Source organism: Sminthopsis crassicaudata, chromosome 1 (assembly GCF_048593235.1).
Source record: "Sminthopsis crassicaudata isolate SCR6 chromosome 1, ASM4859323v1, whole genome shotgun sequence".
NCBI classification, from domain to species: domain Eukaryota; kingdom Metazoa; phylum Chordata; class Mammalia; order Dasyuromorphia; family Dasyuridae; genus Sminthopsis; species Sminthopsis crassicaudata.
The window spans coordinates 72,979,894-73,000,926 of NC_133617.1; the positions used below are offsets into that span (position 1 = coordinate 72,979,894).

The 21,033-nt window shown below is 49.0% G+C and overlaps 2 protein-coding genes across 5 annotated transcripts in view; both read left to right on the forward strand.

Annotated features, from left to right (window-relative positions):
* The first annotated feature begins 6,066 nt into the window (after window positions 1-6,066).
* Window positions 6,067-16,157, forward strand: S1PR2 (sphingosine-1-phosphate receptor 2). Of its 4 annotated transcripts, XM_074260870.1 has the most exons (3): window positions 6,067-6,191; window positions 7,877-7,934; window positions 13,601-16,157. In XM_074260870.1, the coding sequence occupies exon 3, from the start codon at window positions 13,702-13,704 to the stop codon at window positions 14,752-14,754; it is 1,053 nt and encodes a 350-aa protein (XP_074116971.1). In that variant the 5' UTR covers window positions 6,067-6,191; window positions 7,877-7,934; window positions 13,601-13,701; the 3' UTR covers window positions 14,755-16,157. The 4 variants fall into 4 exon arrangements, with proteins under 4 accessions (XP_074116971.1, XP_074116949.1, XP_074116960.1 ...); XM_074260848.1 differs by lacking the exons at window positions 6,067-6,191; window positions 7,877-7,934 and adding an exon at window positions 8,194-8,381; XM_074260859.1 differs by lacking the exons at window positions 6,067-6,191; window positions 7,877-7,934 and adding an exon at window positions 10,374-10,512.
* A 3,599-nt stretch (window positions 16,158-19,756) lies between these two features.
* LOC141538895 (DNA (cytosine-5)-methyltransferase 1-like) overlaps window positions 19,757-21,033 on the forward strand; it is a 42,482-nt gene continuing 41,205 nt past the window's right edge. Inside the window, exon 1 of the mRNA XM_074260835.1 lies at window positions 19,757-19,954. Coding sequence (XP_074116936.1) covers window positions 19,875-19,954 — 80 coding nt within the window. The 5' untranslated portion in view covers window positions 19,757-19,874. The remainder of the gene's footprint in view (window positions 19,955-21,033) is intronic.

A 21,033-nucleotide genomic window follows, 5' to 3' on the forward strand; every position in this document is an offset into this window, starting at 1 on the left:
TTTGCAAGGAAGAATGTTGAAAACTATCTTTGCATGTATTTTGAAAATAAAAAGTTCTTTTTTAAAATTTATCTTATTTGTTTCTTATTCTTCATGACCCCATTTGGGGGGGTTTTCTTAGCAAAGATACTAGAGTGATTTGCCATTTCATTTTCCAGCTGATTTTACAGATGAGAAAAGCAAACAGGGTTAAATGACTTGCCCAGAGTCACACAGATTATGCCTGAAATTGGTTTAAATTCAGGTCTTCCTGACTCCAGACCTGGTGCTGTCCACTGCATCTCCTAGATTAAGAATCTACTATGTACTAGCTGAGAATACAGAGAAAATGAAAACTCTTATCTTTCTTCTTGGAGCTTATATGCTACTGGAGGATTCAACATGTATTCAAATAAGTAAATGCAAGATAAATTGACTAACTAGGGAGATAGGAAGTGACACCAGTGGAGAGTCTAGGAGACAAAGGTGAAGAGGCAGTAAGTACATATCAGGAAGAAAAGAGTGCAGCCTATACAAAGGCAAGGAGGAGAGAAATAGGATGCTGAATTCATGGAATGGAAATTTGTTATGTAGACTCTGTAAAGAGGACTGGTATTAAATGTTAAAAAGTGGTCTGTAGCTAGATCATGAAGCTCTTCACATGCCAAGCTGAGGACTTTGTATTTTATCTTAGAAACAATAGAGAGCAACTGAAGATTATTGGGCAGGGAAGCAACTTGGCCAGAAATTCAGTTTAGGAAGGTTATTTTGAGAGCTATGTGGAATATAGATTAGAGAAAGGAAAGGTTGAAAGCATAAAGAGGAAGTAAACACTATTGGAGGAGAGCAGCTAGGTGGCGTAGTGGATACAGCACCAACCCTGAAGTCAGGAGGACCTGAGTTCAAATGTGACCTCAGACACTTAACACTTACTAGCTGTGTGACCTTGGGCAAGTCACTTAACCCCAATTGCTTGGGGGGGGGGGAACCTACTATTAAAGGTAAGTTTCTTTGACAAAGGTCTCATTTCTAAAATATATAGGGAATTAAGTCATTTGCAAAAATGAATCATCCAATTAATAAATGATCAAAGGTCAGAACACAGGAAATTTTCAAAGAGAAAAAAATCCAAGCTATTCATGGCCATATTAAAAAAAAGTGCTCTAAATCACTAATAATTAAAAAATGCAAATTAAATGGTAGCTGCTCAAAGAGCAGTTAGCTGCACAGTGGATAGAGTGCTGACTGGAGGCAGGAAGAAATTTCTTAAGGAGTTCTAATCTGGCTTTAGATACTTACTAGTTGTCTGATCATGGCCAAGTCAAGTTTGCTTCAGTTTTCTCATCTGTAAAATGAGCTAGAGAAGGAAAAAGCAAACCTCCCCAGTCAGTATCTTTGCTAAGAAAACCCCAAATAGGGTCATGAAGAATCAGAGGAGTGGCACTGAAATGATTGAATAACAACAAAAGTTGCCCTCCAAGCTACTAAGGTGTGGATACCATAAATAGATCCATACCCCCAGAGAAATCAAAGAAAGAGAAAACAGACTTATATGACAAAAATATTTATAGCAGCTCTTTTTGTGGAGGAAAGAAATTGAAAACTTGTGCTGGTGCCCATCAATTGGGAATTGATTGAACAAATTATGGCATATCAGTTCAATGGAATACTATTGTGTTGAAAAAAATGATGAAAGAGGGGCAGCTAGATGAAGCAGTGGATGGATGGATCAGCAACCATGAAGTCAGGAGGACTTGAGTTCAAATCTGAAATCAGACACTTATTACTTCCTATCTATATGATCCTGAGCAAGTCACTTAATCCCTATGCCTAAGCAAAAAAAAAAAAAAAAAAAAAAAAAAAAAAAGAAGAAGAAGAAGAAGAAGAAGAAATGGTTTCAGAATAATCTGGGAAGATTTCTGTGAACTGATGCAAAGATGATCACTTATAAAAGATAGTATCTAATGGATACAACTAAGTACAATTACAAAGGATTCATCATGAAGCATGCTAGCCATCTCCAGATAGAGAGCTAATAGAATTAATGCAATTCAAGGATATTTTCTTCTGTCTCCTCCTCCTCTTCCTTCTTTTGGACATGACTAATGTGAAAATATGTGTTTCATGGCTATACGTATTTGTGAGTTGTTGGGGGTTTTTTGCTTTTTTTTTTTGTTTGTTTTTGGGTTTTTTTTTTTTTTTTTTTGTTATTGTTGTTGCAACGTAATTGGGGTTAAATTACTTGCCAATGGTTACACACAGCTAGTAAGTGGTAAATGTCTGAGGCTGGATTTGAACTCCTCCAGACATCAGGGCTAGAGCTGTATCTACTGGGCCATTTAGCTATCCCCAGCTATACATATCTGTAATAGATTTTGTTTTTCTTGTTTTCTTTAAAAAAAAAAAAAAATATTTTCAAAAAACATGCAAAGATAGCTTTCAACAATCACTCTTGCAAAACCTTGTGTTCCAAATTTTTCTCCCTCCCCTCCCCCTACTACCTTCCCCTAGACAACAAGTAATCCAATATAGGTTAAACATGTGCAATTCTTCTAAACATATTTACACATTTATAATGCTGCATATTTACTTGTTTTCTTAATGAATGGGGGGAAAGAGTTTGGAACAGAAGTAAAATAAAATAAAAATCTAAAATAAATAACTAAATTAATAAATAAATGTCTCCCCAACCCCCACAAAAGAGTGCTATTGCAGTGTTCTCTCTAGAAGTGATAAGGATCTGAATTTAGGATGATGACTTTGATAAAAAGAAAGAGAGACAGAAGTGTTATAGAAGTAGAATCAACAAGTCTTGGCAACTCATTTTAATTCCTGATGCTCTGGATTCATTCCCGAAGCCTAAAAGATCATGAGATCACAGATCTAGAGGCAAGGGACTTCAGAGGCCATCTGGTCCAACTTCCTCACTTTGCATATGAGTAAACAGGTTAGATTTTTTTTTGGCTACAGACAACCGTTTGTTCCTTTTGGGTTTATGGTCCACTAAAATCTCAATATCTTTTTCCACATGAATTATTCCCCCCCATCCCCCATCTAGTTCTTGTAAAGCTAATTTTTGTGAAGTGGCTAGTAAGAGTGAGAGAAAACAAAAAATTGAGGTTGACTAGGATAACTAACTGACTACAAATAAGAAATTGGAGAAAAGGGATAGAGATTTAGGTTTAGTGGGAAAGATAATGAATTCCATTTGAGACATAGTGATTAGAGATATCAATTAGACATTCAAGAAAAAGATGCTCAGAAGTCAATTGGAGATGCAGAACTGGTTGGATCTCAGGAGAAAGCTGAAGATCAGAAAAGTAAATTTTGAAATCATCTTCACAGAGAGATATAATTGACCTCCAAGTGAGCTAATTGATATCACCTTAACCTCTCTGAGCTTTAGTTTCTTCATCTATAAAATTATATAAAAATTATAAAAAAAACATGCAAATACAGTTTTATTCAACATCTTTTTGAGGGCCTCTTAGGTGCCCAGAAACCTGTTAAGCTCTAGGGACAAAATGTGATAGTCACTATCCTCAAGTAGCTTTCTGTTATGTGTATGTGTATGAGGAGCTCTTGCTATTATACTGATGGGGACAGGAGGTGGAAGGGGGGGGGAGGAACAGGGTAATTGGGAGTCCAGAGCAGCTGCTCCACTTCCCCTACTGCCAGATATCCATATACACACATACTCACACACAGGACCTGGGCCGGGGCTAATAGGTGAGATATTTGTGGGGAAGGGTTAATGTTGCATCCATTCCTAACTCCTGCAGAGTTAATTGATCCTCTTGTGAAAGCGGGTGATACAAGATTACTAAACAGTTGTAGACGTGGCTAGAGTTAGGGCTGGAGTTTCAAGGCCCCCCCCCCAGTGACTCTTGCAGCCAAAACTGGGCCCCACCCCCTCATATTCCCATTCCTTCATCCCCTCCATCCCTTCAGAGTGCCAAGAAGAACATCTGGAAATCTTCTCTGTAGCAGGCAATCCCTCCCCCCACTCCTGGATCCAGTTGTCACTTGGGGCTAAAATAGCATTGGGGATGTTGGGGAGTGGTAGCTCTGACCTTCTCCCCTAAGGCGTTCCTGTGTCCCCCCCCATTTTTCCCTAACATTCTACTCCCAGTCAGATGCTAACATTTGGCAGGCAAGGAGGAGAGGACTAGGGACTGGAGTCAAGGCTCGGGCCTTGGTTTGCTCACTGGAACTTGAAGAAGGAATGAGTGCCCAGTGGGGTAAGGGTCATGGGATCCTTCTTACTCCCTTATCTCACTCCACCAGCTAAAACTTAGGGGTAGGCTGTATCAGAATCTGATGGAAGTTGTCCAGAGGAGCTCCAGGTGGTACAACAAAGAGGCATCTAGAAGTTCCAGATCCAGAATGACAAGGGCAAAGGAGGCTTCTTGTCCCTTCTGCCCCTCTCCAAACATAAAGGTGGCTTCTTGATATATTCAGCGAAGCAAGTAGGGCTAGAGTAGTGGGTCATCTGTAGGCTCTGTACTTGGGACATATGAGGCAGGCACGAAGGAGCTGAATTTGTATGTCGGAGAACCACAGAAACTCAGAATTGGAGGAAACTTAAGAGACATACATTCCAACATGGACCTCATTACAAGAATCCCCCGAGGTAAGAACTATTATGACTTCCATTTTACAGATAAAGAAGTTGAGACAGACTACAATTAAGTGACTTGTTCAGGCTCACACAGCTAGTAAGGGTCTGAGAGCAGATTTGAACTCACTTCCAGATTCCCGGCATAGATCCTTATTCACCCTACCATTTTGCTACCCTTCAAATACTTTAGGGCAAAGTCTTTCTAAGTCTTTCTTTCTCCAAACTCTTCCACAGTTTTCATAGGGAATTACTTATGATCCCCTTCCCTTCATGGTCAAAGTGCTCTGCATTCACTAGTTTGTCACAAAGTTCTTCTGAAAACAACACAGATGAAGCGGGCAGTGACCATGGGATTGTCACTTTTCTCATTAATAATACTTTCATTAATGCAGCTTAAGATCATTTCACACATCTAGACCTGGAAGGAGCCTCAGAGGCTATTTACTCCAATCCCCTCATTTTGCAGAGATGGAAATGTGTTTGAGTCTTGGGCTGTTAGAGCTTCTGGTCCACTAAAATCTTTCTTCTTCTCACATGAATTGTTTCTTTCCCCATCGTGGATCTGTGAAGTTGATTTTTGAATCTCATTTGAAGACTTCATATTTATCCCTATTAGATTTAATAAGATGAGCACATCTTTCTGTCTACGACTTGTTTGAACTATTCCTTCTAGCTTTGAGTCAACTGAAAATTTGATATTCATTTAAGTCATTAATAACAGTGTTGAACAATTCTGAGCTAAGGGCACATCCCAGGGACCTTCAGCTAGAAACATCTAGTCTCTAAATGAAATAGAAATAGCATCATCCAGGACATTTAGGTTGGACAGTGGAGTACCAGCCCTGAAGTTCAGTCATTGATTGCTAAGATGTCATTGCTTACCTTCCCAAGGCTGTTGGAGGGGCAGTGTCCCTTGTCACTCTCCTACTCTGAGCCACTAGAAGCCCAGGGCTTTAACTTTCCCTGAGAGAGAGTTTCTTTCTACCCCACCTTAATCTACCATGTGCCCTCAAGAGGACTTGGGTTCAAATATAATCTCAAACACTTGTTACTATGTGATCCCAGGCAAGTCACTTAACCCCAATTGCACCCCCCAAAATTTTAAGCACCATTTATTACCCAGGATTAGTTCATTCAACCTTCTATGAATCCACTTACCTGTACTGCTCACACTTTTTTATCTTATATACAGTGAATTTCTTTTTTAATCTATTTGTCTGTGAGACTGAGAAATTGAGTTGTCAATTTGATTGAGACCAAAGTCCTCTAAGTAAGGGTATCTGTATCTTTGGGTTATGAGTTTGTTGATCTGAATCCAAGCTAGTCAATATATGGGTCTGAATCTGAGACCATCTGGGGGTCAATCTTCGTCTCTGTTGTAGGGAGAGAATCTGAATTTGTCACTTGTCTGGAGAAGAGGTGATTTCACAGACTCTGTCTTCCCCATTTCTGTACTTGGAGGCAATGAACCGCAATTACAATGAGATGACTAAAAACAAGCGACAGAAAAGAAGCAGAGTGACTTCCTCAGCAGCTTTCAGGTTCCTATAAGCAATAAAGAGATATCCGCTCAGAGATCTTCAATGGTTAGGTGAGTACTCATCTTTCTGTGTTACACTCAGGTGTCTATCTGTTCTGCTGGGCCACCTGGCCTGAAGGTTGTTCCTTTTGCCTACAGCCACTTCCCAGAGCTAATGTCCAGAAAAAGGCCCATTCTGGAACTGTTCAAGATCTGACATCCATGTACACTGCCCAGTCTGGCTCCTCTATTACACATGGCTCAGTCCCTTGATGATGACAGTCATCATCTTCCCAGGCTCTGAATGTTTTCAGCCCTGGCCCCATGTATTTCTGTTATAGTGGCATTCTACAGGGGCTTTAAACAAATACAGGGATGCTGAGGCTGAACAAGGCAGCATTTTAGATGGGACAGAGATGTATATTCTGGGAGAGAAATTAAGAGTAAGATTACCTCTGAACTGAGGATAGAAAGGAATAAGATTAGAGGGCTTTGGAGGTGTATTTGAACTAAGGAACAGGCTACTTTGAGGATAAGCCTCCAATTTAGGGAGGGAGGAGATTAAGAAAATGAGTTGAATAAGATTAGAGAGGACAGGACTGAGTGAACTCAGTGTATCAGTCTGAGGGCAGACCCATTTTATTTTTATTTTTATTTTTTTAAATTTAATTTTTATTTTATTTTATAATTATAACTTTTTTTTTTGACAGTACATATGCATGGGTAATTTTTTACAACATTATCCCTTGCACTTACTTCTATTCAGATTTTTTCCCTTCCTCCCCCAACCCCCTCCCCCAGATGGCAGGCAGTCTTATACATGTTAAATATATTACAGTATATTCTAGGTACAATATATGTGTGTAGAACCGAATTTCTTGTTGCACAGGAAGAATTGGATTCAGAAGGTAAAAATAACAGTTTACACTCATTTCCCAGTGTTCCTTTTCTGGATGTAGCTGATTCTGTCCATCATTAATCAATTGGAATTGGATTAACTCTTCTCTATGTTGAAGAAATCCACTTCCATCAGCATACATCCTCGTACAGTATCATTATTGAAGTGTATAATGATCTTCTGGTTCTGCTCGTTTCATTTAGCATCAGTTAATGTAAGGCAGACCCATTTTAGAATAAGGACCTAATAAGGAGGAAACCTTGGGCCAGATTCCCAATTTGCCCCTCTCTGTACTCCTCCAGGATTCTCATAGTTTATAGTAATCTGTATGCCCTTTGAAATTACATGTCTCTGTGGCTCTTGGCCCCTCCACTTCCCAGGTTCCTGCAGGGCTCCTTGGGAAAAAGACCTACAAACCAGACTAAATTACTAGAGAGATAAGGAGAGTTCAGTTTATTTGAAAAAAGCCAGGGAGAAGGTTGGGTTTGATATGAATGTGGGCTGCTGAGAGAAGAGGGATATATTCAATAAGGCCTCTGGGAGGTGGGAAGGGGAGGAGGAAGAATTTTGGTGGCTGTGTAGATTTGTGGACCAGTGAAGTCACGGAACCAGTCCTGTTTTCAGAGAGTTGAAAGAATGCCAATTAAGTGGGCACCTTGTGGGTCGGGGGAGGGGAACTATACTCTCTACTCTGTCTCAGAGTGCTTGGGTCAGGTGAGAGCCCTGGGCTTCCTGTAGCTAGGAGTGGGAGAGTGACAAGGGACACTGTCCCTCCAACTGCCTTGGGAAGGTAGCAGTGACACCCTAGTCGAGGGCCAGAATGAAGTCATAGTCCTTCCCCTCTGTCCTCCTCCCCCAGATTGCTACGGTTTGGACTTTGAAGAAATCTTTTTGAGATAGCTGCTCTAATTTCTCAGGTATGTTCTCTTGTGCTCCCCCCCCCCCCCAACAATTCCTCTCTCCCTAATCAATCGCTACCCTATCCCAATATCCTAGCGGGCTTTCTCTCCTCCTGCCCCTTCCCCGGCCTCCCTCCCACCTCTCCAGAGGCTCGGGGCTCAGCCACATCTGGAAGACATTGGCTGTGGCGGAGCCGCGTCCGGAAAGGAGAAAGGGGGAAGGGCTCGGGGAGGAGGAGCGAGCTGGCTGCAGAGGCGGTGGCTCTCCCCGCCCCACGACCCAGGCACAGCCGGGCGGGCTGGGGAGCCCCAGCCCAAGTCGCGGCCGCTGTGGGAGCGCAAGAGGGACACGGAGCACTCAGACTGCACTCTGGGGCCGCCCCGGCCCGGCCTAGGGATCCGCACCAGCCGCAGGAGAGAGGCGGCTTCAGAGTCGGAGGCAGAGCCGGGCCCGGGAGGAGCCAGGTGAGCGTGAGGCGCGCGGGAGATTGTCATTGTGAAAGAAGAGGGAAGCGGCAGCACGCTCCCAGCGGACGCTGGCCCGGCTCCCTCCCCAGCCCCTCCGCTCGGGGTGCGCAGGTCCCAGTCCCACTGGGGCGGGTGGGATCTGGAGGCTAGGGGACCTGTGGCCGAGTGAGGGGGCGCGTGCACAGATTTCCCCCTTCCTCTATCTTGGCCTTTAGCCCGGTCGCATGGATAGGGGGCTTTCCTCCTTTTTTCTTTCAGGGCTTTCCTCCCTCCCTCTCCCCAACTTAACAAGTTCTTTGAGAGTCCAGAGGGAAATTTTATGCCCGCTTCTCCTATCCGAGGGCGGGGACCTCTCCACCTTCTGAAGACCCTCTACTCTTCTTTCTGGCCCCCTCTTCGCATCTCTCCTCCCCTCCTTTTCCCTCCTCTCGGATGGCAGGAAGTCTGCACGGAGGCGGAGGCGGAATCTGTACTTTCATAGTGAACGGAATGGGGGCGGGGATGGGGCTCCTGGGGACTCGGGCGATGTCTGACGGGACTTGGGCAAAGGAACCCGGCACACTGTTTCGGGCAGGAGTTCCCACTCTCCTGGTTTGCCAAAGAGGTTCTGCGGTAGAGACAGGAACTCTGAAGTCCACCCAACAGAGGAACGAGGGACTAGTCAACCTTCCCAGAAACAGGGGCGTCTATCCGGCTGGTTCTCTGCTTCCTTTGCTGCTTGCTGCCTCAGTTTCCTTCCCCTTTCTCGGAATGGAGGGGCGTACTTCGGAAGGCAAAACGAGAACCACATGGAGTCAAAGCGTTGCCAGAGACCTTCGGAGACTCGCGCGTGTCACTGAGGGTGTCTCGGCGTGTGCTTGATCCCGGCTCCCCGCGAGGCCCCCATGGACTCGAGACTGACTCACTGCAGCGGCGGCGGGGACTTTCCCTAGGGGCTCATGACCGTCAGATGTTGTCTCGGGCACAGGGCCCACGACGCAGCCCTAGGGAAGGGATCTTGAGTGGATCTCTTCATAGAACCCTTAGGCTTTGTCAGGCTCCCGGCCCTGGGTCTGCTCCCCAGGATCTGTGTCTGGGTGACTCTTAGTTCTTCTAATCCCGATTTCCCCTTCCCATGTTTAAGGAAGAACTTTCCCTGAGACTCAGACACCTTGCCACTTCCCCTCGCTCCTCCTGGTTCCGCCCCCTCTTTCCTTCTTCCCTTCCCTAATTTTAACTCCCGCACCCCCTCCCCGCCCCCTCTATCCAGAGTTTTAAGGCTCAGGGGAAAGTGAGCCCGGCTGCTGGATGTGTCACATTTGGGAGGGATATTTGGGCTCTAGGCAACAACCGCCCCTAAGGGGAAAACTAAGGAGTCCGACGCCTGGCACTGGAGCTGGGGCCTAAGCCGGAGGAGAATCCAAGGCTAAGAGGCCACAACCTCGGAGATAAGAGGGGCGGCCCGGTGTGGATACCGAGCATTCCAGGGGCGCGATAAGGCACTAGTGGACTCCCTGGGGGCGGGGCCCTCGTCACCATGGAGATGCACTCAGATTTAGCTAGGGGATTGCAGACGGAAAAGAGAACTGCGACCTTGTTTCCCACCCCGGGAGACCCTGAAGTACCAGGCATAGATAGGAGACAGATTCGCCTCGGAACACGGAGCCTGGAAGCTCTACTGGCCTTAAAGGGTTTCTCGTAGTCGGCCTCCAGTGCAGGCTCCTGCCTAGGGGGATCCGGAGAGGGAGATAAGAATCTCCCCTAGCCTAAATGGACATTTCCCAGCGGCGTCTCCTAACGCTTCGGGCCGGGAGGTGGAAGTGCTGGCTGGCAGGTGCTCCGGCCAGTCCCTTAGGGCACACTAGTCGGAGCAGAAAAGGCCCTCTGTGGAGCTATCCTTCAGACCAGGGTTTTGATTGGATCGAGGGGGAGGAGAAGGGAGATAGGATTAGCCATCCCTTTCTCTTCCCCTCCCCCGCCCCGGGGGCACTTGGCCCCGGCTCTTTTGCATAGGGTTTCTATTACTCCGGAGCTCAGACATAGCCGCGTGTGCTTCTCCCTCGGCTTCCCTCCTCCCTGGGCCGCTTCGGCTCCGTCCTGCTGGCCCCTCATTCCATTTCGGGTCTGGCGATTTCCGCAGCCCGCACTGGTAAGACTTTAACTCTTGCGCAGCCGAGCGTGGCTCCGGGCCAGGAAGGAGTTGGAGCTGAGAGAACGGCTCCAGTCTGAGTCTGACTCTGCTGCAGCTCGAGGGGACGCCTGGGTTAGTGCCGGACTTCTCCTTCCCCTTCCCCAAACCTGACGGTCTCAGCCCCAGCTCAGAGAACTCGCCTGAGTCTTCCCGGAGGGGAGAGGTGGCTCTGACTCGGTGTTTCTTCCATCAGGTTGGAAAGGGGAGATAGAGCGGGTCAGTGCCTCGGTTTACCCATCCGTTCCTATGGGAGACCCCAAAGCCGATGAGCTCACTTCCGGAGTGGTCCAGCTCTCAGCGTGGGGGTGTGAGAAGTGGCAGTGGGTGGCGGGGTTATGTTTGGGGCAGGTCTGCATTTCCTACGTGCATAACCACACTCTTGTCTGAGAGCAGAAGGAGGAGGAACCTGCTGTTGTGTGTCCAGAGGAGTTTTTTCCTTCCGAAATCAACTGTCAATCAATCTGTGAATCTCCACAGGGCTTTGGAAGGAGAGAAATCATTCGGCAGATACTAAAAACCGCCAATGGGAGTGAATGGTCAAAGAGGCAGAAGTTTGGTTTAGTGAGTCCTCATGTGGATCTGAGAAGGCCACAGCTTAGGGTTCTGGTCCTTTTAGTCAATATTTAAATTCCATCCAACTCAAGGCCTAAAATTAGCATTAACTTTACTCCTCAAAGGAAATCAAGAGTTTTGTGTTTGCCTTCTTAAAGCAGCCAAAGGATCAGCCTGAAAATTCAAAGGAACACTGTCCTCTGCTGAATTTGGGGAGGCTCCTGTAAAATAGTCAAGCAATAGGCCTTTCTCTGGTTGGGAAATAGCCCAAAAGATTCACTGGTTCTTTTATGGGACTTTTGTCACAGCTTTAGACCAGCCATGTAAGTCCTGTCCTGGGCAGAGTTGCCTCTGGTTGAACTCCATCTGGCAGAGTATGTCATGGAACCCAAGGTTGAGTCCAGGGAACAAGGGGCCTCTGTCAGCTGAGCTGGGCAGGGCCATGATCCTGGGAGGGAGACAGACAAATCCTCCTCTGTTTCCAAACCAAGACTGATGCCCTCTCTCCTGCCTCAGATTTCCCCCCTCCCTAACCCAGGCAGCAGAGAACCAGGCCAAGAGCCAAAGCAACCATGCCGGACCAGACCCTCAATCTTGGGCTTACCCCTGAGGCTGGACTGTCTTCGGGAGTCTTAGGGCAAGGGCTTCTTAGGAAGACCCAGGCAGCAGCGCTAGTTGAAGGTACAGGGACCCACGCAAGGTGAATTTCCAGTCCCAGGGGTAGGTATTATATGTCAGGACCAAGCTGACTGTGGGAATAGAGACAGGGAAGGAACTGGCTCCTGTTTCTTTTTCTAATGGAGTTTGGGGGAGTTGGTTCCCTGCCACCTGTGTTAAGGGGACCACTCAGAGACTTTATCCACCCCATGAGGGGAGGCCCCAGGGTTATAGAGTAGCACCTACTGAAATGAGAGGAGGTGAGTGGGTGGGGGTGGGGAGAAGGGCGGGATACAATTGCACTCCTATATGGGAGAGGCTGGTCTGACAGAGAGCATGAAACTGGATGAACTGGGGAAGCTTTCTTTCTAGAGAGATTCTCTTTCCCCGCCCCTCTCCCCTTGCCCTGTACAACCTAGAAGAGGCCCCTTCTTGTTTTGAGTTGGGCCAGGAGACTCAAAATATGTCTCTGCAAGAATCTGGCTGTACAGATCCTGACACACATCTCTCCTTCCCGGTCTGAGCAATGTCTCCATTTGCCGTGTTTGGAAATTTCTCATTTGAAAGCTGGACACTCCCCCCAACTTCTTCTCATTCTCTCAGTGTCCTCCCCCCCCCTGTTCCCATGAGCTCCTCATGCTGCCCTTCCCCCCAGTCTTTTCTCCCTCATCAGTTCCCTGGACCGGATATGACTGGAGCATGGGCTCCACCCCAATCCAGAGGCCTTGCACATCTGGAATATATCTCAGCACAGGGGTCCTCCCCCCTCCTGTCTATCCCCCTGGGACACCCTGTCTGAGCTCACCCCCCACCCCCACCCCCATCCTGCTGATGACAAAGAGTTGTTTTTGAAAAAGAGCTGTCTCCTCCCTGACTCAGCCCCTCATCCCCATCCCCCCTAATGCACAAGACTGGACAAAATGTGTGTGTCCCTTTCTTAGTTCAGAGTGCCCTTCTAAGGCCAGAGGAAGTCTTTGGCCCCAGACTTCTTCAAGTTTGGGGGTGGGGCTTCAGGCTGAGCTTCAGAGTGGTATAAAGAGAAGGGCATGGATGAACTTTTGGCTGTGAGGGCCCAGTAAACCCAGAGTTTAACCTCCGAAAAGAACACGAGTAACCCTTGTAGGACTCAGCCAGACTCCAGCCTCTCCTGCCCACCTGGAATCATTCTGATCCTTATCACACAAGCATTTTAGGTAATGGAGCTGTAACCCCAGCTGGGAGATGATGCAGAGCAGGTGACAAGGGTGCAGCCTCCCTCAAGCAGGCATGGGGCATCATGGACCCAGTGTGCAAAAGCCCAGACCTGGGCACTTTAGGAGGAGGGTAAAGAGAAAGACCAAATCTACAGGTGGCTCACAATTTGGGTGAGGAAGTTTATGTCTGATTAAGTGCCCAGACTCATGGGCATAGTGGACATAGTACAGATTGGGTCTGTAGCTATTGAGGGAATGAAAAGGGGAGTCGGGGATGGGCCTCCTGTCAGGGCTGAATTTTGAACAAGGTTTGGAAGGAGAACAAGTAGTAAATGGTGATGAATAAAGGTTGGCAAGTGGCATTAAGCAAAATGCACGTTTGGGGGTCCTTGGTTCTTCTTGATGCCTTCCTGAACTTTTCACGCCTCACTTGGAGCATCAGGATCTGCCCTGGTGAAGGGCCACTGGACAAAGTGTCCAGAAGCTCAGGCCACTGTTCCTGCCCCTGGGTGGGGGGGGGTGTTCCATGGCTGCTCTCCAAGGTTAGGAAGGCCTCAGTTATAATTGTGTGGTGTGGAGATCAGCCCTTCCCCTGCCCCTAGATCTCTTCAGGTTGCTGACTGACTTGTGTTTTCCCCCCCCAGCTCTCACCACCCCATGGCCTCAGCCTGCTGAGCCCACCTGGCTTTTAGTGGGGGTGTGGGGTGGGGTGTGGAAGAGCACCCCACCCCAGCGGGGGCTGGCCATGGGCAGCCCCTATGAAGACTACCTGAATCCCCACAAGGTGTTTGAACACTACAACTTCACCAAGGAGACTCCGGCCCCCCCAAACACGCCATCCCGCCAGGCAGCCTCGGCTTTCATCGTCCTGCTCTGCTGCGCCATCATCTTGGAGAACCTGCTGGTGCTGGCCGCCGTGGCTCGGAACAGCAAGTTTCACTCGGCCATGTACCTGTTCCTGGGCAACTTGGCAGCCTCAGACCTGCTGGCGGGTGCGGCCTTCATTGCGAACACGCTGCTGTCGGGCCCGAGGACGCTGCAGCTGACCCCGGTGCTCTGGTTTGTTCGAGAGGGCACGGCCTTCATCACTCTCTCTGCCTCTGTCTTCAGCCTGCTGGCCATCGCCATCGAGAGGCATGTGGCCATCGCCAAAGTAAAGGTGTACGGCAGCGACAAGAGCTGCCGGATGCTGCTGCTGATCGGGGCCTGCTGGGTGATCTCGCTGGCACTTGGGGGGCTGCCCATCCTGGGCTGGAACTGTCTGGGGCAGCTGGACGCCTGCTCCACCGTGCTGCCACTCTACGCCAAGTCCTACGTCCTCTTCGTGGTGACCGTTTTCACGGCCATCCTGCTGGCTATTGTTGCCCTCTACGTGCGCATCTACTGCGTGGTGCGTTCCAGCCATGCAGAGCTAGCCGGACCCCACACCTTGGCCCTCCTGAAGACGGTGACCATCGTCCTGGGTGTCTTCATCATCTGCTGGCTGCCAGCCTTCATCGTGCTCCTGCTGGACACCTCCTGCCCCGTCCGGGCCTGCCCCGTGCTCTACAAAGCCCACTACTTCTTTGCCTTTGCCACGTTCAACTCTCTGCTCAACCCCGTCATCTACACGTGGCGCAGCCGGGACCTGCGGCGGGAGGTGCTCCGGCCCCTGTGCTGCTGGGGGCCTCGAACCCGCCAGAACCGAGGTGGGGCCCCTGGGCGCTGCCTCCTGCCCCTCCGAAGTTCAAGCTCCCTGGAGCGGGGGACGCACATGCCCACATCACCCACCTTCATGGAGGGAAACACGGTGGTGTGAGGGGGGACAACTATGGCATCAGGAGGTGCATCTTGGGAACAACAAGGGGGTCTCTGAGGCATAAGGGGCTGGGGATGGCAGGTGAGACAAAATGCTCTTTCCCCAAAAGCCTGATGTCAGAATAGAGAGGAGTGAGGAGTGCTGCCCTGGGAACGCCTCATCTTTCCTACCCCCCCTTATTTGTTCCTTCCCTTGTGTAAATAGCTAAAGCCTTTAATTTCCATTTTCCCAGTTTCTACAGGCTTCAGGGACTCCTCCCTCTCTGTCCTTCCAACTGTACAAGTCCACAGCTTCCCCAAATCTTGACAGCTGACAGTTATAGCTCCTTCCTTTCCTCACCCCACCACATGCTGGGAAATCACAAGATGGGAAGGGGGAGGGTGGCCAAGCCCCATTCTCGGGCTTCTGTGGCTAAGTACACTGTAGGAGGGAGGTAGAGAATGAAGGGAGAAGAAGCTGAAATTCCTGACTTGATGTGGAGGATTGGGGGAACCGGGAGGAGGCCAATCTGTGGAAGGCCTCCCCCCAGGAGCCAGGTTCCCCCTCAGGTCTTCTCCTGTCATCTTCCCCACGGCCCCCCCCCCCCACTGGTTAGACCAGTTTGGGGAGTAGGGGAGTACTCCTGACATTCCAGACTGGGATTAGCTCTTATGGGGGTCACATGCTACATTCACCAGGGACCCCAAGTTCAGTCTTCCTTTTGCTTCATGGCTTGCCTCCCTAGTTATCCATTCTTTGCCAACCCTGACAAGCTATCATTTCATGTAGAAAACCTCTAACCCTAGCAGACTGGCCATTATTACCCAGTTCAAGTTTTATTGAATGGGAGTTGGAAGAATGAATGCCCTGAGGCTTGCTGTCCTTCCATACCCCCTAAATCCACAGAAAAAATCTGGTATCCTGTGGATGAAAGGGAACCAAACGGTACAAATGAAAATGTATATTTATGTCTGTGAGAGTGTGTGTGCTTTTGTGTGTGTGTGTGTGTGTGTGTGTGTGTGTGTGTGTGTGTGTATGTCTCCATCCCCCCACCCCTTTGTTTTTCCTCAGTAACTTGTAATTTTAATGTTCCACATTTTTGTTTCTCTGGTCTTTGTTGAAGTAACCCTAGGGTAGGGAGAAACAGTTCTCTCCTTCCGGTCCTAATGCTTTTTGTGGAATGACTGACTAGAAAGTCATTCCCATTGGGGGTGAGACCAGGATCTCACTCGGGGCCTGTTGTCCACTAATAGGACAAAAAGGTCCTCAAGGGACTCTGAGACTTTTTACCAAAGACAATTGCAATGAAGAAAAAAAGTGGGGAGAGGGACAGACTATGTCTGCCTTCTTGGGAAATCCCAAATAGCTCTCCCTTCATGAAGAGCTCTACCTTGGATTGATTAAAGCGGTTCAGTTTGACTTTTCTCAGGGTCTCCATTTTGAGCACTGTCTTCTGTGGGGGTCCTGCTGCTAGGAATAAAGGAGACTTTTCTGTCCAGGCTTTGAGGAGCTGGCCTCTGGACACATATCTATTCGGGGGTTATATGGCTGGGGGTGTGTTGTCTGCCTGCCTATCTTGGTTGCTGCCAGGTTGACTCGGGTGCCCTAGAAACCTGTCTCTTTTTTTGCTCCTCCCCATATCCCAAAGATTGGATCTTGGTGGCTTCTAAAACGGGTTTGTCCTTTCACTCAGGGTAGCTACCTCTCAAAAACAAAACAACAAAAAAAAAAACTAATGATTTATTGATTCCCTAACATTTACTGCCGTCTAGGGACTTTTCCGTAGGCATTTGTCAGCAGGATAGGGGAGTTGAATGTACACTCAACAAGTTGGGAACACCATGTTCTCTGGAGGCTGTTTGATACACATTGGGCCACTCCCTGAAAAGACATTCCCTCCCTTTGCCCCTTCCCCCATTAGTAGGGCATTCTCCTGGGACAATCCCCCCTTTAGGATTCTGGGGAAACTGAAGCACAGGGGAAGCCACCTCCTTTCCAAGGATAGCTGAAGAGAACCCAGGCATCCAGACTTTTAGTGTCCTTTTAAACCATCCACACACCCCTTTTTTAGGAGGAAAAGAAGAGCAGTGATTTTCTACCCATCATCACCACTACAGAGGGCTATTCTCCCATCCCCTCATCCCCACAGGAAGGTGAAGTCTGACAACTCCAACTAAGACATAGAAAACCTCCAAGTGTATGACTTCCAGAACCCCTCCCCAGTCAGCCCGACTTCTTGGGTTCCAGGATAACTTCCTTTTCTCTTTCCATTTACACTGGGCATAAAGTGAGGAAGCTCCTAACAGTGAACTTTGGGTTTCCTCCCATGAGTTCTGGGCAGATGGGATAGGGGTTGGGATGTAGGTGGGAAGAAGAATAGTTCTTCAGATCATGAATTTCTATTTTTCTGTTAATACTCAAAATATACAACAACCCACAGAAGGAATGCTCTTAGATATGTATGTAAGGGTACAATCCCAAAGAAAACACCTATTTCCTATATATAGGCACAGAAAAAAGTGCACTGCATACACACAGCTATTCCACACATATACTTAAAAAACCTGTTCAGAGAGACAGAAAAAGATCCGAGTTTCACAAAGACATTCAAGGTGCCCTCTTGGCTCAGGCACATACTCTTTTTAGACTAACCCTTTCCAGGGCCTCCAACTCCACTTAAGGCCAGGAAGAATGAGAGTTGGGAGACAATCTTGTTTAGAAAGTTGAGTTTTTGGCCACAGGCTTTGGGGAGCAGCCCCTCCAGTGGATACAACCCCAAATGGCATTTGGGTGGGGCTATGTTGGGGGGATTTTGAAGAGATGCTTACATGTGACACTTGGAAACTCATATTTTAAAATGAGCCATTGAGTTCTGTAGTTTCCCCCTTTTTTTGTGCCTCATTTTCCCTCTCTGTGGAATGGTAGCGACATTGACCCCCAGGTCCCAGTGAGGGAAAAAAGACTTTTGAGTCAGCTTTCTTTAATCCAGAATTGTCCCATAGAGATGGAATGACCTATTCCCTCCAATTTTCTGGAGGATAGAATGGTTCCCATAAGTCAGACCCAGAAAAAAGTGGGGAGCTGAGCATGGATACAAAATGTTCTGGAGAAAGTTTGGTACCACACCCCATGTCATAGTTTGGGGATAGGTCAGGGAATCTGATCCCATACCCCATTTCTCCATAATACAACTCTCAAACCTACTCTGAGCCTCAGACAAGACTAGAATACCCAGTTCAGCAGGTAAGAGGGGGTATTTCACCAGGCTTTTTCTACTGTGTTTCAGTGAGAGCTTCCTGGGACATGAGTTTATGCAAAACTCAATGGCTTGACTGAGTCAGAGGTGTGGAAATAGGGTCATTCAAAGCCCAAAGGAGCTTTGGACACTGAAGGTTGCCTTGTGTGGTTCTGTTGGGCTGAGAAGGGGAGGTGCTAACAGTTTTAGGCCCCTGAACTTGTTTACATTTACTGTCCTCTACCTTTGAGAGAGGGAACTCAGTGAAGCCGCCAGTCCATGTGTGTACTAACCCTATTGCTTTGTTGATGACTCAGCTCCATTGGTCTTCTGGCTGACTGACCATTATGTCACTGGCAATGTACATTAACTACTGTGTCTGACCTTGGTTTGGCTGAGACTCAGATTCTTGATTATTCCACTTCTGAACTCTGTCTCTACCCTTGGGAGGCAGCTGTAATTGGGAACAGGAAAAATGTTCAAAGTGAAAACTCTTGCATTAGCTTGAAGCCTCTTATAGTTCTGCACTTTTCCACTAAAATTCACTCACTAACACCCTAGAATGCCAGTTTGCATAGATTTCTTTCTTTTCCTTTAGTGAATAAGAAAAAAAGGGGGGAGGGTCAGTTATAGGATGGCAGTCTTCAGATTCAAGCCCAGAGCTTTTGAAAGAATCTCTAAAAATGGAAAGTTAATTAATTGCAATAAGATTTTGGGGTCTGCTGACTCTTAGGCATCCAGCATCATCAAATGGGCAATAGGAAACTAATGAATTACATCAACTGACTGATACTGACAGGCCAATGCATCCTAACTGAACAAGTTGATTGACCTTGTTGCCTCAGTTGTCTCCTTTATAAAATGAGAGAGTTGGATGACATGATCTCCTAGCTTTGAACTGAACCCTAAGTTTTTATGATGCTGACATTGACTGAATGAAAAATTAATTGATGCTGAAAAGACTGACACTGACAGATGAGGTTGACTGACAGGTAGTTGATAAGACAGACTGACCCACATTGACTGTTAGGCAATAGTTGACAGATATAATGTTTAATTGGTTTGGTTAACAGAGAATAACTATCAATATAGAGCGACTGGCTGGACAAAGAAAAGGCTGAGTAAAAGTAGTGATTGAAAAGACAGTCTGTTAGGTGTCTACTAGACAAAAAAATTGGCTGGACAAGACAAGCTGACTGTAGGCAGCGACTGACCAAACAAACCGACTAGATGCAAGGTTTGAACACCCAGGCTGACTCCACGCAGAGGCTGAGCTTAGAGTGCAGGCAGGCTAAAACGGACAGGCTGAGTAGGAGAAGTTTCAGCTTCCTCTAGAGGTAGAGTTGGGTCCTCAGCATCCAACCTTCTCCGAAAACATCAGGGTCTAATGGCTACCTTTCCCCTTCTCCTTCAACCTTGCCCTGGAATTCCCGAGAGGGTTTGGGTCAGTCCATTTCTTCTTCCCCTCCCTCTTTGCTGCCTATGGTACAGGCCGCTCTGCTCTCTTCTCCCGCACCACTAGATGACATATAAATCGATCTCCTCCATCCTCTTCTAACAGCGCCGCCTGGGGCGGGGTTCTGAAGGGACTGCCCTGGAGGGGAGGAGAGTCCGGAACCCGGGCGGGGGCCTCCATTCCCCAAAACCCCCCTTCGGGCCTTTGAGTTTGGTTCAGTCCTTCCCGGAATGGTTGCTCAGGTGCCCCCGCCCCGTCGTCAGCCAACCACCCCCCCCTCCCAATTGGTATATCCCTCTCCTATCCCCCTTCCCACCCCCCGCATCGGCGGTTCTGGTTTCCGCGCGAAAAGCCGGCGGTCCGCGCGCTATCCACTGCGGCTGGAGCCGGTTCCCTTCCGTCCCCCCGCCCCCCCAGGTCCCCTCTCTGCTCCACGCTTGGACACGCGAGATGCCCGCCCGCACTGGCCCGGCCCCGGTGGCCGCGCCGGGCTCGCCCGCGCTCCCGCTGCCAGAGGAGGTCCGCAGACGGTAAGTGTCGCTCGCCCCGGACTACCGGGGCTCGGGCCGCACTGGGCCGGGCCGGACTGGGCCGGGACAGCCGCGCGCCGGCGGCTTGACAGGCCCGGCCGGTGCCGGGCCGGGACCCGAGTCAGAGTGGATGGCTCGCGCGCGCCGGCGGTTGGCCGTTGGCTGGGCTCGCGGCCGCGGGTCCGTCCCTCCGGGGGCGTCGGTCCGCGAGGGCCCCGTCTGGCGTAGCTGCCGCCGCCGCCCTCCCCGCTCCCCGGGACATTTGGCGCCAAAACGCCGAGTCGAGTCTCGGAGGTGCGTGTGGAGGGAGGCGGGCGGCCCCGGCCTGGGACTTCCTAGTCCTGACCGTGGCCTTGCCCCCAGACGGGACTGTCAGCTGGCGCCCGGAGGCCCGGGGGGCTGGTGTGGGGACGCCCCCGGGAGGCGGAGGCACGGGGGTCTAGCGGTGCCAGTGACAGGAAGTGGGGGGGTGCTGCCGCCTTGGTCCTCGCCCCCGCTTGGGGGCCCTCATCACTTGCTGGTTCCCTAGCGGGGGTCGGGAATGGTTAGCTGGGGCGTGTGGCTACTGGGGGGCAGGCCGTATCTGACCCATGCAAGAAGAGGGGCGCAGGCCCCCCCCGGTCTCTGGGAAGGCCCCTGGGCGCTCCTTCCCCCTCCATCCTCCCCGTTGGGGTGGGCTTGCTCCGGCGTCTCCTGCCGAGGCGCTCATTCTCGGGGCACGAGGTGGAGAGGGCAGGTCTGCCGAGGCTTGGATTTTTCTCTACCGTAGGATTTGTACCCGGGTTGTATCTCATCCATTTCTCCCTAGTGCCTGTAAAGACCTAAGAACGGCCCCCTCGGGCCATCTTTGGTCTCTTTCATGAAATTAATAGCAGAGTCACTCATTGGGAAGTATTATTTTATCGTGTTTCCCTGCAGATTGATTGGTAGCTAGGGTTTGTGTTTGTTGCGTGTAATTGTGATAGCAAATGCAAGTTCCCTGGGAAGGAACCTATATCAGATAATCTAGCTGTTAGTTTGCTCTATCCAGTGCCATTACAAGCACAATTAATTAGCTACAATTGCCTTTATCATGGAAG